Source organism: Amblyomma maculatum, chromosome 10, assembly GCF_055883805.1.
Source record: "Amblyomma maculatum isolate TAMU_Amacu chromosome 10, ASM5588380v1, whole genome shotgun sequence".
Taxonomy (NCBI): domain Eukaryota; kingdom Metazoa; phylum Arthropoda; class Arachnida; order Ixodida; family Ixodidae; genus Amblyomma; species Amblyomma maculatum.
Window position 1 is genome coordinate 24,697,486 of NC_139353.1, and position 16,657 is coordinate 24,714,142.

Here is a 16,657-nt window from a genome sequence, read left to right on the forward strand (position 1 = left end):
CAGGTGTTGGGAACATTAAAAAGCACAAGTAGATAGCTTTTGAAGAAAGACAAAAAAAGCTTCAGCCGCAACGAATGCAAGTAAATTGGTCAGCGTCAGGTTCACTGGGAGCCTGCGTGACGTCACCACAATAGTTTAAATGTCAATTGAAGTCAAAATTAACAAGAAGATGACTCACGAAATGCCGATATGTTCACCGTAGGGACACTGTGCGTTGTACGATAGTGAACACTCGAAGCTGCGGCGTTCCGAGGACTATGCTCCGTCTCAAGCATAGCCTGTCTTACTGCCTGAAGCCAGACGCCTTGGGGCTATTGTGAAGCATGTTCGTAAATAAATAAAGTTGTAAGACGTTAAGCAAGAAAAAACAAACAACGATGCTATTAGTCCTCCTAGTGTCCAAATTTGCCGGGGACCTGACTAAGACGAGAGCAGTCGAAGGAGCCTCCACGTTGTTTCCGACTGTTTTTCTTTTTGTACGGCTTTATCTTACGCATCACAACGTTTGAAGCACGTTGAAATACGCAATATGTGATTGAGGCTCTGCGGCGTGTTCCAGAAACTTCAATGGCACGGTGCGGAGGTGCGGTCTGAAGCTACCTGAAGGCGACGCGTAGCAGCGCGGTTACGTCACTTCTCGCGACATCGCGAGAACGCGTACTTGCAGGCGTAGAGTGGCGTTATCAGAACCAAGCGGCTCGAGGGCGCGAGGTTCATGGCGAACCATAGACAACACGAGGGGCATTTTCGCGCGTATCTTTCACCAACATTATTCCTGTTCTCTAGCCTCATTTCTATTTACTTCTCATCTGTTTTATGTATCCACCTCCAACTACCTTATCCCTTGCCTTCAATGAGCAGTACACAACCAGCTGCGATTACGGTTAGACTCATTGCACTGAATTATTTTCCCTTTTCTCTCGCATTCGTACCCAAATCGCTGTTTCCGACAAGCATAGCGATATTTACAGGAACTCGCCAGAAGCGGATCGAGTTGTTTCGCTATCTGAATCCTACCCGCCGGATTCGGTTATCTGACAGCGAACCGGACAGAGCCAGTTTCAAGCTAACGTTTTGTGCGACCCACAGAAGCCGTCAAGAAGCCACAAGAAGCTCAGGTGTGGTGGCTCACTTGACCTGCCCGGCAAGGTATGCGGGAATGTAGTTGGACTAGGGCAATAACGACGCGCCCTATCACTGGACCTACTCGCGTCGATTTCGCGTATTCAGCAAGGCCCATACGTGACCGGACAAGCCAGTCTCGTCGGGCCCTCGCGCGCTATCGCCTTCGAAGGGACCCCAGGCTACACGTTGTGAGACGAAGCGGCAAGTGCGCCGCGTCCGACTCTCCCCTTTTTTACAGAGCGGTCGGCGACGGCGGATGTGGCGAGCGGTATGTCGGCAGCTGCAGGTGACCGCGGCAGGCGTGGATGTGTACACTGTGTGTGCGCAGCAGCGGCAGCAGCGGCAGCGGCTTGGCGATGTGGTGTCCTTCTCTCAGAGCGTGGCCTCGCTTTCTCGGCGGTGCGGGCGTCGCCCGCCTTGCGTCGTCCTCTTCCCTCGGACGGTGGCGCTCGTTTGAGTGCGTGCGTGTGACGTCGTCCACCAGAGAGCGGCGGCGGCTCTGCGCTTGCGCTGCGACCTGGTGTATGTGCTATTCCGCGCGGCTTGGCTACCGTGGCCTGTAGCTTGGCCCAGGGACATGACAAGTTTCTGTCAATTCCTCGGATGCCGAAAGGGGCAGACTCGAAGGAAGGGCCCAGCCGAAAGAGCATTCCTCTGGTACCACTGTGTGCGATTAAATGTTATATCTCATCTGCATTTTTGCACACAACAAGGCGTACAAAATGAAGTCGGGCTAGAAAACCCTATCTATATTCCCCGCGACTGACGTAACGAGAGTGACGTATGTCACTCTCTCTAAGAAATATCTGTCTTAGAGAGAGTGACATAAACCGGAGTTGAATGAACACTGCACATCCTAAAAGCTAGAAGCAGACTTTTCAGCGGCAAGTATTAGTGAATAAAAGGCTGGCTCGCATCTTTTAGCCTTGATAGTTTTTACGCTCGAAGAATGGGCAGCAACAAGTGGTCCCTGAGTCAAGCCGCGCGGCGTCCCTCCGAGTGCACTCAGTGCGCGCGGGTGGGCCAGTTCGCGGCGGCAGCGCAAGCGCAGGGCAGCGCCGGCGGTGCCTAGCTGTGGTAGACGGGGTGCTGGGTGGCGGCGGCAGTGGGCGGCGTCCTGAGGGCCGAGAAGCCGCGCTGGTACCAGTCCTCCTCGGGCGACGTGGCGGTCGCGGCGCCGGCCTGGTGTCCGAAAGGCTGGGCCGCGGCGCCGTACGCCGGGTACCGTGCCGCCGGGTGCGGGTGCGCTGCTGCGGCGGCGTAGGCCGCGTACGAGCTCGTGCGCGGTGGGCCGTACACGCCGCGCATCATGCCGTTGCAGGCCGCGGGCGGCAGCGCCGCCGGCGCGGCCAGGGCCTTCTGCAGCTGCTTCTCCTGCTTGCGGTACTTGGCGCGCCGGTTCTGGAACCACACCTGTGCAGAAGGAAAAGCCGCGTTCACATCTGCGACAAAAGCGGCCGCATCTGTCTGCGGCAAGGGCAACATACTACCAGACCACGCTGCTCAAGACCCGGCGCATGTTGGTCAGGAGACGATGGAGAAACTTTGTTCATACATGCGGCACGGTTGCCGCATCTATATGCGGTAGGAGACGGATGCGGCGGCGAATGCCGGGAGGCAAAAATTTATCCTAGCCTTATTAATCAAGCGGCGTTATGAAAACCGTGCGCTGATTTATGTCTGACTCTGTTGTCATGGCATTAAAAGGCGACATGTAAACAATTTTTCTTGAAGGAATGAATCTTTGGCTATGCTGAAGAGCAGTTGTTATTTCAGTGGTGAGTAAATATTGGGTTGCCCACAGTGAGGTAACGTGAGTCATCTATAGCTTTTCTTTTTCGTGAGGGAGGATAAGTGGGGGAACAGAGGAGTGCGCACCTGTATGCGCGCTTCGTTGAGCTTGGTGATGCGTGCCAGCTCTTCGCGGCAGTAGATGTCCGGGTAGTGGCTCTTGGCGAACGCCGCCTCGAGCTCCTGCAGCTGCTCCTGGGTGAAGGTGGTCCGGTGGCGCCGCCTCGCGGGCGTCGTGGGACTGCACGCGGTTGTGGCCAGCACGCCACCGCCGCCGCCGCACGACGACAGGCCCAGATCGGACACGCCGGGCTCCAGCTTGAGCTTCTTGAACGCACCGCCGTCGCCTGACAGACAAACATTTTGCGTCATGTGGTATGTCAGCGTAAGCGGGAGTTCTTTAGAGTTATCATTTACGAAGCTCTAATGAAAAGAATTAGAAGCCATTTGCTGCTAGAATTCCAATGTCGCTGTATGAGCGTTTTATCGGCTTTGTCTTGAAAAAATTGAGAGCCCTGAGAAGCTTGATTCTCTTGTATAGATGAAGCAACAATCTGTGATCCATATTATTTTTTTTTTTTTTTGCGCTGCACAAGACAAGGAGACGATATAGCGTGCTCCCGTTAAGCATCAGTGGTGGAGCGAGCGGCGAAAAGCTCCTGGAGTAAGGGGAATGTCATTTGATTTTCATGGAAATATTTTTTTTCTTCCTCCTGGTTAACGAGGTCACAAAACATACTCGGTGTAATGAGATTTAAAAGGCGCCCTGGAGGGCTGAAGTCAGTAAATCTTGTAACGTAGATATAGATTAAAATATATTAGACGATTGATGTAGGATGACAAGATGATTTAGTCAGGGCGGGAAGAAAGCTGAGTGTTTGGAATGCACACTCGCTTTAGCTACACGTTGCTGCAGAGATGAAGGTTAGCATCAAAAAATGATCGAGAATTATTACTTTATTTCAGCGGCTAGCTTGCGGAAAGGACGCAATTCTGAGAGAAGCAACAGGGGCGAACGTCTTTGAACATAAGGTGAGTAAGATAAATAAACACGGAAGTATGAACGGAAACCTACGCTAGAGTACAGATCAAGTGTTCAGTGACCGCCGCTCCGAATTCCCGCGTTGCAAACACTAGTCCGTTGTAAAAGGGGCACTAAGCTCCGCCTTTGAAAGGGCCATTGTCCAGGGTATGGCATTTAAAAAAAAAAAAGCCCAATATTTCGATGAGGTATCGGAGATGCCTCCTGTAATCTGTGTCCCGTAATCCCCGTAACCTGTGGCCCTATCATCTCGCACATGCATCGTTAGCATGCAGACTTAAGATACCACGTTATATGAATGAGCGCCTGATGTAGATATATGCAAAGCGCCTTTAACCAAGCCGGAAAATATGTGCCTTCATGGCATGGGAGTATAGAGTGTCTGATTCCGTTGCCCAAGGAACCTGGAAGGTTCGATATCCATCTCACTTCTACGTATCAGAGCATAGACCTCAGTTGGCAGCTCCTGCCAACTTAGCCATGTAACGTGGTCTCGTGACGTCACAGAACTCGCCGACCAATCAGTGTTCGGTCGTGTCACCTGCCAACTACCACCTGCCAGAGGCATGTTTGTAATTTTTCGCACAAAGAGCTTACACCGGCACTAACAACGCCGACACCGATTTTTCTGAAAGAACAGGTCCTTTCAGGCTGTCGCGTTAAATTATACAATACCTAATTTCGAACATGCCGGTGCAAAAAAGCCCACAAATGGCAAAATATTGGGTTGAAGAATCGCAGGAATAAACGTAGCGTATTGTTCTCCAAGCTCAAGTTCCTTACAAGAAATTTATTGCGGAGATTTTGAAGCTCGCAGTACAGTCAGTAAGGGACCTATTATTGAATGTTTTGGCGGATAACATCGATCCCACCGGAGCAATTTTGCGGTGTGTCAGCATCTCGGAATCGTTCCGAATACCAGCGGGAATGAACCCCTCCTACTGGCACGCGCCTACCGCCAAAAGGCACGCCAATGTACACGTGCCACTTGGTGAGGCACAACGAAGAGGCACGTGATCGAGAGATAAGCGGCGGCTATCGTGATGCAGCTAAAAAAGTGGCAACGCTGTGTCAACACATCGCCCCTCGTGGAGCACTCGGCTCCCAAAGTTTGCGCAGGGGCGCGCGCGTGCTCGACGCCTCAGCGCCGACGCGTGGCGCAGTCGACAGGATCGCACAAAGCTCGCCGCATCAGATGACGCAAGGGCCGACTGACATCGCTCCCTGCGGGGAAGCACGCGTCGAACGGGAGTGAGCCATCATTGAAGGGCTCTGCGCTTCCGCGCTGGAGTCCACGCTGCTCAACGGGGGAAGTGGAGAGGGGCGCGGGTCTCTTTAGCGATGTCACCCCTCTGCGTGGTGAGAGTAGCGTCACTTCTCCTCCTCCAACTCATTTCCACAACCACCGTTCCTTTAATTGAGACACACTACTCTCCGCACCGGGGGACGATTCTCTAGCGCCCCCCGAACTGGTCTCTAACACGCTTATATGGTTACTAGTCAGCGTCGCCTGATCTCCTCCTCATCCTCCGCCCTCTCCTACACTGTCCGCGCTCATCGTGTTTCACCGGCGGTGCAAATGTGTCGCACGCGCATCCCGCGGCTTAGCACAATGGAGAACAATGAGCGGCACGCGCGCCGAATGAATTCTAGGCGCCATGTGGAGTGGTTTGTACGGACTAGCTATAACGCAGCGGGGGCGTGCACCTCGTCTTTCTGTTGCCCTCGCTCTCTCTTCAGAACTCTATTGAAAACGTCGACGCGGAAGCGCAGCGGGGAGAGAACGGAGGAACAGATGCACCTTGCATGCACTCTTTGCTATACGTGCACGCTTTCGCGGGCACAGAGGTAGCGAGGTGGCTGCATTGGCAGTTTGTCTAGTTCTGCTTGTTCTGTATAACGCCTCTGTGTATATAAAAAAATTGATCGTAGGATTTACGAAGTAAGCATTCGGCCCGGCTTGATCTGAGAGATATAGGAGTCGAATGCCGCTTTTACGTTTCTGAAAACACTCCAGAATAGCCAGGCTAGTCTGTCGAAATGGGGTTCCAAGTTGTAACTGAGGCGGTCTGGTTTGTGGCTAAGGTCATTCCAGAAAATGCGCGCTTCTGACCTTACCCCCCTTTTGTACAGTATCGTTCCACTAAATACACTGAGACAAAATCGTCCTCTATTCGAGTCGATTAAATCCCCCACTTTAGATTTGTTAGCCATTAGTCGTCATTATTGCGTTAGCAGGTACAGGGATTGCCCTGGGAAGACAGTGGTTTGGAATTTGAATCGCGTATGATTTCTTTTTGCAACCGCAGATATTCTGAGATATGTTTGCAGCTTTCTCCTGCATCCCATTTGGTCGATTGGCATCGATACTAATCAGTCACTTACCAGTGTTGAGTCCTGCTCCACTTAAGCACATATTCCCCAACCCGTCATTAAACCTCCCAGTAAAGAAAGAACAAATTTGAATGAGGATAATTGAGTACTTAGGTATAGGAGAAAACAGAGAAATGCGCAGCTTCGTGAAAAAACAATGTCCAGTCTATGTATCTCAAACCCAAATCTCAGAATAACTGACGCAAGTACCCAGACTTAACCCTGGCGACAACGGCTTCCAGGCGCGCCAGGGGGAAATAGCTGCTTTTATGCTTGAGAATGGCATTGCTGAATTCAACTTTGAAGAGAAAAGACACTGGTGAAACGGTATAAATTAAATTTTGCATCATATTAAAGTGCAGCTACTGCATCTGCATAAAAACCACAATGATATACCTTAGTGAAAAGATAATAATGCGTACTGCGTCTGCCAGTATTGCTTTCTTCGATGAAAAGATAAATAATGTGTTTCCAGATTCTCGTTGATACGAGGCTAAACAATATTTATTTGTAAGTCTTGCCACCGTGGCGCATTTGCTGGCCTCCGATATGTTATTATCTGAATTTGGAAATACCATTCAGGCACTTTAGGTGCGTATCGCGAAAAATCAACTTCCACGTCGTAGAAAACGTTGTAAACAGACGTTACATATTTACAGCATGCAAGCTAACTTAAGACTAACTGAACGTAGAAAAGCAAATTTATCTCTGTGTATGCCACTCAGCATTATAAAGCGGCACCTAAATGACGGCAAATCAGTCAGATGATTACAATTACGCTCGCCCACGTCGTGTGGTTTGGCATCGCCGAACAGCATGCGAAGAAAAAGGCAGGCGTGCACTCGCCGCCCAAATTCGCGTATTAAATTTTAATGTTTGTTGTCATATTCGGTGAGAGCTTCGCGCAGCTTTACGATATCTTTCTCGAACTGTCATTGGCGGTAACGGTTGGAGTTCTATGCGTCGTCCTTCCTACTGGCTGTGTTCGGAATGATAAACATTTAATTGAAAGCCCAATGCTCTTCCCGACCATTTGTCTTACAGCTGTACATGTATGCTGATGCACTGTTAGAAACGATTATAATGACCACCGCGTATCGGAAAATCATCGACGAATGGGAGCGTCCGTATGCTCAAGAAAACATGGTAACGATGAGATAATAAGCAAATAGGTATTAAAGACTTATATGAGAAAGCATGTATTGTAGGGTGTGAAAGTAAGTGAAATAGCAGGCTAAACAATTGCCTCTTCCTTACCCAAAAATAAGTACCAGAATGAGAATCCCCACAGAAACAGAGTAGCACATTATGGGACGAGCCATGAATGGATGCTGTTATCCCCTATTTTTGAACCTGTCTCACTCTTCTGTACGCGCATTTGGCGAGGCGTTCGTCAGCTGGCAACAAGGGATTTCCCGAAATTGGTCTTTCACCAGGACAACGCGACGCGATGACTATGTATACCTCACTCATCTACGACTATACCCACAGCACGACACTGCAGCCGCAGGGCAGCATCAGGCGGCAGCACCAGCGTGACGCTCGGTCCCGCCCCGACAGAAGGTGCTCCCCTCTTCGTCTCAGCGGGGATACCGGACTCCCCGCTGACGCGCCCGCCGGAGTGCGGCTCTGTCTCGGTGCCTAGGAGGCGGGGTTTGAGTAGCTCAAAATGGAAGGGAAGAAAGGGAGTCGGGAGGGGGGGGGGGGGAGGGAGCGATCACCAGAGCCACGGTCGACTCGAGTCTCGGGCGCTTCACGGCGCGGTGCGCATTCGAGGCCACGCGATGTTGTACGTGCACGCTTGCATACGCTGCTACATGGGCCGTACTTAATCGCACCCCAGTCGGAACAAGTTCAGCGTGCGTCGTCCTCGCCATAAACGCGCCGCGTAGAGAACACGGCTCCGCTATGCATACCACATGCAGAGTGGAGTAACGCGCTCCTTGGAGCGTGAGCGATGAGCCTTTGATTAGGTTGTGGCTTCCAGGGATATAAAAAACTACGTGGGCGATGATCACGCAAGTGCGAGGGGACGCTTGGATTCAATTAGCATTTGCGATTTCTTTTATTATTTTTTTTTAGGCCACTTCGGTCGAAGAGAAAGGAAAAAAGCTGGTGCTTAGTGAGCTCTCGGGACACTCCTGGTGCGGACAAACCGAAGCATCCTTTGAAAGCTCAGACATGCGTAAAGAGACACTGAAGTGAATTTCATAGTTAGTGTAAGTTGCAGAGTAAGCAGCAATGTCACTATTTTAGCTGTCATGTGATATTTGCTCATTAATAGAAAAATGACCGGCACCCCACAATGGTAAGGGGAGCGATCAGCTATGGAGCTGATTCGCGAAATGACTGAAGGAACGCGGGTAGAGTTTGGCGATAATTGCTGTCATGATGATGGTTCATGGTTGACTATTAAATGACGTGCGTATGGGTTTAATAACTTTTACACTGATTTGCGTACTCAGCAGCAATACATATACGCACGTGGCTCATGGTGTTATCAGCTGCGTTGGATTGCAATCGAGTAATAGCCCCCCCCCCCCCTGCCCCCCGGGTTGGTTGGTTGGTTCATAGGAAAGGAAAGGCGCAGTATCTGTCACACTTGCTCTGTGGACACCTGAACCGCGCCGTAAGGGAAGGGATGAAGGTGGGAGTGAAAGTGGATAGAGAGAAAGGGGGGCCGTAGTGGAGGGCTACGGAGTAATTTCGACCACCTGGGGATCTTTAACGTGCGCTGACATCGCACAGCACACGGACGCCACTTCGTTTCGCCTCCATCGAAACGCAGCCGCCGAGGCCGGGATTCGATCCCGGGAACTCCGGCACAGTAGTCGGCGCTTCTTGGTGCGAACATTGAAGCCTCGCAATGTCGAAGCGACGAAGTGCAATTGAAACTAGCGAGCGAGGGCATTCAAGAATGTTTTCCTCGGAGACGTTTCGAGGCGTTTGGGAACGTCTGGTTGCGATCGCGCACCGCTACAAAGGCAGCGCGAGGAGGGAGACATGGGCTGCGTGCAAACCATTGTCACGTGATGGCAAGTGAGCCTCTCCACAAACGCCGATGACGACTGTGCGAAATCGAGAAATCCGAGAGTGAACCACAGTGAGATGGCGCTTATCACGTTATTGGCAGGTACACTAGGACTCTTGGAAACAGTGTTGTTTTTCCCAATAAATGGCTGATGTACCGTTTTTGCTCATAACACACTTCAAGAAGCCTTTTTTCCTAAAGAAAGAAGTAACGAAAGCACTTTTCTGAGCTGCCTATGCTTCCGATTGTCACAAACAATTTCGCTGACTGATTCAGCAGCAGGGAGAATATAAACGTACGTTCGAAAACGTTTCTAGAGAGTTAAAAAAAAAATGAGAGGGGTCAAAAATCACGTCAATCGGAGTGCAAAGGGATAGGAAATAGTCAACTTCAAACGCCTTAAAGTAGATTCACGATTCATTAAGCTGTCAACAGTGTCCCCTTCAGCAGTCGTGTATTTCGGACTTAAGGTGATAGTCTGGTGTGCACAACGGGGAAGTTTCAACGAGAGCTGTGACAGCTTGTGCGTCAATCACACCTCCCTAAATGCGGAAAACTAACGCCTGCATGAAGTAGCCGTTCGTTCCAGAAATGAAGCAAACCCTGCAAATGAAGTAATTTACGCTTTCGTTACCTATAGATGCTACCTCCCAATGACTAACAGGCCATGACAAATTCTGCTAATTCACAATCGTGGCATCTGCTTGTTGTCCGAGTGTATCTATAAGCGCTCCGTAGAAGAAGAGGTACTATCGTATAGTCATTCATTATTACGCTTTCAGAAAAACTTGGACACCAAACAAAAAATGACACAAAAAAACGAATGTGCACACAAGCAATGGCCCTGCCGGGGTGGTGCAGTGGTAAGACGCCCGACTACTGTGCCGGAGTTCCCGGGTTCGAACCCAACCACGGCGGCTGCGTTTCGATGGAGGCGAAACGAAGTGGCGTCCGTGTGCTGTGCGATGTCAGCGCACGTTAAAGATCCCCAGGTGGTCGAAATTACTCCGTAGCCCTCCACTACGGCTCCCCTTTCTCTCTTTCTACTTTCACTCCCACCTTCATCTCTTCCCTTACGACGTGGTTGAGGTGTCCACAGAGCAAGTGTGATAGATACTGCGCCTTCTCCTTCCTGTGAACCAATTTAAAAATAACGCAGGTGATGTGTCATTTCTTGTTCGAAGTCCAAGATCTTTTTTCATGAGCGCAGTAGTTAATGACTGTAAGAACAACCAACTAGCCCAATTTGAAAACCTCCTAAAATTACCTTGCGCAGTCAATTACCCGAGCAGCCAGCTAAATATTCACCAGGGAACTGCTTTACTGAGCTCGATTTTCATGATTGGAAAACTCTCAAATTTGAGGCTGTGCCAGCTGGTTGATCTACCCATCACTATTTAATGAAGCGTTTTTCTTATTATTTGGTAGTTTTAATGATAACATGGCGCATATAGAATGACGCACAGAATATCTTCTTGCTCTGTGTTTAGAGTATTTCGTTGTATTTGCTTTCGATTACATTATATTTATTTATTGTTTGATTTGCATAATCCTCTTGGCATGAACAGGGATTATTTTTTCAACCGCAGAAAGAATACTCTAATAGAGTGTTAACTCCAATTAGTTGTTTGATTTCACGCCATTCCTTGACGACATTCTTGATTTCTGTCGCCAGTTCGCACTAAGGCAAAGTATCAGAAATCAGGCAATAAAGTCCGGTGCTAGTCGCCACTGGCGACTAGCAGCGGACTTCATTGCCTGATTTCTGATCCTTTGCCTTATTGGGAATCATGGAGTAGCCGACCTATAATAGGACACTTCCTCAATGGCGATACCCCGTGAAGCTCTGGCAATGGATAATTCACCAGCCACCTTTACTTTCTCCTTCTGTATCACAGTTTGATTCTCTACAAATTTAGCACCAAAAGAGCTTAAGGAAAACCATCGGAGTACGACAGGCAGCTGCGGTTAAGGTCATGGATAATCAAGCTCTTCATGAGTCGATTTAGAAACCTCTTGGCAATGTGGCTTCACAAAGGTTATTAATGCAGCTTGGGCACCAAGAAGAGACGGTAGCCAAATGAGATTCGGCGGCTTTTGAGCACAAATTACACTCAATGTTGAAAGTTAACTAAGCAGTTGGGCCATGGGCGTGATGTGACGTTGGTATTGTTAAAAAAAGCAATGCAGTTGCGAGACTTGAGATTATACTTCGCTAGCTTACACGCCCCTAGAGACCAGGAGGTATCACCACTTGTTCGGCTGCTATCCAAGCAATGCTTGTTCACTGCCATCACTAAGTTACAGCAGAGAGTCGGTTAAGTATACTCCAACTGCCTGCAGAATACTGTAAAAAAAAATCCATAAGGGTAGGGAAATGTATGTTCTAGAAACCCCGGTGATCGAGTGGCAGTTCCATCGCTGCCGTCAAGCGCAGACCACGTGAAGCCTGGTTCTTTCGCTCAACCCTTCACGACAGTCCAAAGATACCATATTAGACCGATATCATGTCAACCTAGTTCTTAGCCTCCACGTACTTTGCTCCAAACGCTTCCCAGTTCTCAGAACAAAACTTCTACTTGCTTTTTTGTCTGCTTGCCGCCTCATTTAGTTTGTGTTATCTTTTTATTGAAATATCAATTCCCTTTGTAAGGAACAACTCCAAGCAATACAACTGTACCTTCATTACGGGTAAATAAGCAAATAAGCATGAAGAGTTGTTCATGCTGACAAAAACGCAGAGATAGATTTTAGGTTACCATGGACCAAACAGGATCGCAACTATAAATTAGTGCTAAATATCACTGATTCACTCATAAAAAATATTCGCCAAAACAAGATCGAAACGTATTTTGCATCGAAAGTCAATCGAAGTTTCAAAAGCAAGAACAAAAGATGTCAACTCTTATAATTACAAGGCATCAATATCTTATTTCACGTTCATTGCATCATAAAATATGACTATTAGCTAATATAACGTGTGTCACAGTTGATTTTATTGGTTTCACGTGTATCAGTTTAAAGCAAAAAAACAAAAAACAAATTAGGTTCAAGTTAACAACATCAATTAACTCACTTTAACTCATTCGCAATCGCAACACTGCAATCAAGCGGCATGCCAAAAAATTGAGAAGGTTGCTTTGTAAAGGTTGTTTCACCGCAAACAAAGTTATTCTGAGGTGAAGCATACGCCATGGCACGCATCACGGCCACGTCATCGAGTGGGGATGCCTGAGCTAAATACCGGTTGGCGCCGTGTTTATAAACTAAGCACACATCAGTATTAAAAATTATGGTGGACACTTTAAGTGTAAGACGTGATGGCGTAGGCTAGCAGCCCGAATATAGAGCCCCGCTCTACCAAGCCGTCTGAACGTGCCGGCGTGGTCCAAGGGTAACGAGAATGTAAGGGTCCTGCCAGGCTGATTCTGATGTGACCCTCCCATATGAAAGGAGAGGTCCGATCTGCCAGCCGCTGCTAAACGTAATGTCAGGGAACCCTATATGTCCAGCCAGTGCACGGCAACGTCAGCGGTCATCTACCACCTACCAGCGCTATTCTCGTGATTTTTCGTTCACAACGCCAAAGCCGAATTTTCGCTTAAAAACTCCCTCGGCATGACGAAAGTAGTGACGCGTTTTCTTTACATGCGTGGCATTTGCAGTTTAGGAAAACTGAAAACAACAACAACAACATGTATACCTAGGAGATAAAGTGCGTGTTTTTCCGACACGTTTGACGACTTTTCGCACGATGCAAGGCCACAACAATGGCGTTTTTTTCTTCAGCATAACAAGATGTACACGCTATAGCGTAAAATTACACGGAGCTTAGCTTGGCTCAAGCAGTTTAACGCGCGAAAGCGTTAGGCATGGTTTTGCTTGATGGTTTGGCATTAAGAGGCTGCCACAGAGTTTTGAAATGTGTTAAACGTCTTTAGTTGATTTGGTTTAAGGGGAAACGAAAAACACAGTATCTTTCGCACTTCTCGGTTGACTAGTACAATGAAAGGCCGGCAATGTGGGAGTACCTATGTCGTGGTTCGAATCCCTATCTCAAATTAGCCTCCTGCTCGGCTAACAACTGGATGCTAGATGAGAAGCAAAATTATGACACCCCACTTAACGCTGCACAATGAATGCTTGCGTCACAATTTAGACACGAAATCACGTGCGCATTTTTTTCCGACACGTCTGGAACGAGGCCAAGTTTTTCTGGTTACGGCGACGCTTTTTTGGCAGAATAAGCTACGTACGCGATCGCGTAAAGCTGATACACATACTTTAACGATTGGTGTATGCATGCTATAATACTCACATTCCTAAGGTAAAATAACAAAGCAGTGGGTGACATTGTATTGTTTTCTTTTCGCAATAAGTGTGGTGGATCAGTGCATCAAATGGAGCGATACGGAATTGTTGGCACATGTCGCGGTGTTTTCAGCACTGTTGCCAGCAGAACATGGAAACGCGGTGATAACCACCAATAAAACTGAATTCCGACATTGCGAATATAATTAGAATACAGCCATAAGCCGCGGGTATTGGAAGCAGAAATGGCTCGCGCTACGTATGAGGTCACCGTGTGTCTGGTTGCGCAACGAAAGAACAAATTCGATTGCTCAGCAGTTTAATTTGTTTGGCAATCCGGAAATTTAATATTGCGGTCTTCGTTTCTATCTTTTTTAGTGCTGCTCCCACCGGGTAAGAACACGCGGAAATACTGTAGAGGATTTGGAAACGTATATTCCAGCTCCTGTCTTCATCAAATAGCGTTCTCTTGGTTTAAAACAGGAGTGCATAGACTTCGGGCACGCAAGGCAAACTAAGAAAAAAAGTGACCTTCTCATGATGAGAGGAGGAAATGTCTTTCCAAGCTTACTATGCTAATAGGATGAATTCTTTGTTGGAAAAGACTGTAATGCAGTTATACACATTTACACTCAGAATACACGAGGAAACCCGTGACTCTCAACTCCACCGCGCAGTGCGCATTTCAATGCAGGCGAAAAGCTGGTACACTTTGGTACTAAAGTCCCAATGCCAGTTTAGGTTGAACCGAGGCATCGTTTTTTGTCGCATATTTATCACCCAAATACTGTCCAGCATCGGTTAATTGGTGTCAAACGCTTTTATCATTTGCAGATTGTCTGACTGCATGCTGAACTACTGTGGCTGAAAATTATAAGACGGCGGTGTTGGAACAATGAATTGCTTGAACAAATATTCGAACAGTATTTACTTATAAGTGATTCATCCGCCCATATAAAAAAATTCAACAAATGACATCTTTAATATAGTGTTATATTTGTTGATTATGCTTCAAAAAAGTCTGAATGTTATGCAGATTATTTAAAAATGTACAAATTACTCGACTGCATTATTTAATTACTAGCGATATGCGGAGAAACTTGTGTCACTACGAGTTGTCGTATTACGTACTACTGAATAACATTCCATATGCATATGGCACTTCCAGAATGCGCGTTGTTTACTGAAGCATATAGCTTAACTGGAAGTCTTCTCCGAAAACTACTGCGTCAAGGATTCCGAGTGACGCCTACCGGACTCCTTGATATGTGCAATTCTGTTTCAAGGCTATTGCTCAGTATCTAACGATGCCACTTTGTATCATGTCACACGCACAATTTGCGCCCGGGTTTCCGACTTATTAATGATGTCAATTTTTGTGAATAGACTGAATATTTTTCTGTGCAGTGGAATAATTAAGTTCATGTTTGTATATTATTTCAAGGTGCCGCTAACCATACTCCTCCCCCCACTCCTTCCTTCCAGGAAGAGAAAAAAAAAAATAACGCTGACGTTCAGCCGAGGCATACGTGAGGAGTATACAGGTAAATAAAGCCCGCTAGTCTTTTCGAAGTACAATCACACTTGTCATTGCGGAAATCTTAAAATATTGAGTCTCCTCTCACCAAATACCGTCGCCGAAATCCGCGGGCCATACCTCTGGACATTTATTCGGTAACGCTTGAATGGAGTTTAGAAATCTGCTCATCCCTCTCCTGGCTTGTACATGACATGACAAATGAGTCAGTAGTTCTCGACAATGCTCTACCGGTGAATGCGAGCGACTTATCCGGCTGTCTTTGTTTGTAACTTGGCACTCTTGCAAGGAAGCTGTACGCTGTAGTAAACGCAAGTAATGCCTCCGTGAATTCAAGCTCATTCGCGAAGTTATAAATAAGTGGAGTACGAACGCGCGCGAGCCATCGGTCGCGCGTAACTGCAAATAAAATAGCCTGCGTGCGTTCATAGATGAGACCCTGTGCATTTGTAAACTGCCTGCGTCTGAAAGCACTGCAAGTACGTGCAAACCTATCTTTCAGCACGAGGACACTGAATGCTATGAGCTCAGCTTCAGGATACCTTAGGCCTATTTTTTTTTTTTTTTTTAAGACTGATCATTGGTGGGCTTTCTCCTCAGAGGAACGCTTGCTCCCATCTAGGAGCGAGGTCATGTGCCCAGGGGAAGGTTTCGATTTATCGTTCTCCAAAGCTGGTCGTCAATGAGAGGCTCCGAGGTTTAGTACGCGTCCTAACCTGAGCTTTTTGTCCAGCGATCGGCGGCCTCGCTCGAGCGAAGCGGCAATCGCATCCACTCACATCTTTTCCCCGTAAGTGCCGCGCTGTTTTCTGCGTGCCTTTTTTGAACCGACATTTTTTTTTCCTCTCCGTGTTTCATTTCTCGCCGTCGGTGTCCGAAGGCGGCGCGCGCGGGGAACCCCGCCTCCGGGCGAGCTCGTTAAGGCATTGATGGGGGGGCCCTAATGACATTAGGCCTCTACGGCCATCGATCGCCGCCACGGCGCGGCGTTGCTTTCGGCAGAAGAGCAACTCACCCTGTCCTTGGAGCTGTCCGTCGCGGTGCCTGGGCTCCTGGAGCGCGTACAGCGGCGACGCCAGCTCGGTCTTGCGCTTGTCGCCGCCGCCGCAGTCGGGCTGGCCGCCGTGCGTCGACGGCACGACACCGAGCCGCTCATCGCCGGCGACCGAGACCGGAGCCTGGAGCCGCGGGTCTTCGGCGGCCACGGCGGCGGCAGCCGCCGCCATGGCGCTGCTCCACAGCTGGAACCGGCCGTCCAGCGCTGCGGCAGCCTTGGGGCCTGACTAACGAGCAATGACTAACGAAGTTATCGCGCCCAATGCGCCCGGCCCGAGTCTTATAAAAGCGCGCCAGGCGACGGCTGCCAAGGGGACACGCCCACGGAGCCCCGCGGCGCTCCCATTGGCCGTTGCCATGGAGACCGCATCCGCAGGGCCTCCTCCTCCCT

General features: G+C 48.7%; 1 protein-coding gene across 1 annotated transcript; it reads right to left on the reverse strand.

Moving 5' to 3' along the window:
* Positions 1 to 2,193: 2,193 nt before the first annotated feature.
* LOC146175903 (uncharacterized) lies at positions 2,194 to 16,436 on the reverse strand. Its single transcript, XM_084580878.1, has 3 exons — positions 16,226 to 16,436; positions 3,004 to 3,263; positions 2,194 to 2,538 (listed from the first exon to the last, which is right to left on the reverse strand). The coding sequence occupies exons 1-3, from the start codon at positions 16,434 to 16,436 to the stop codon at positions 2,194 to 2,196; spliced, it is 816 nt and encodes a 271-aa protein (XP_084437004.1).
* Between the last annotated feature and the right edge of the window lie 221 nt (positions 16,437 to 16,657).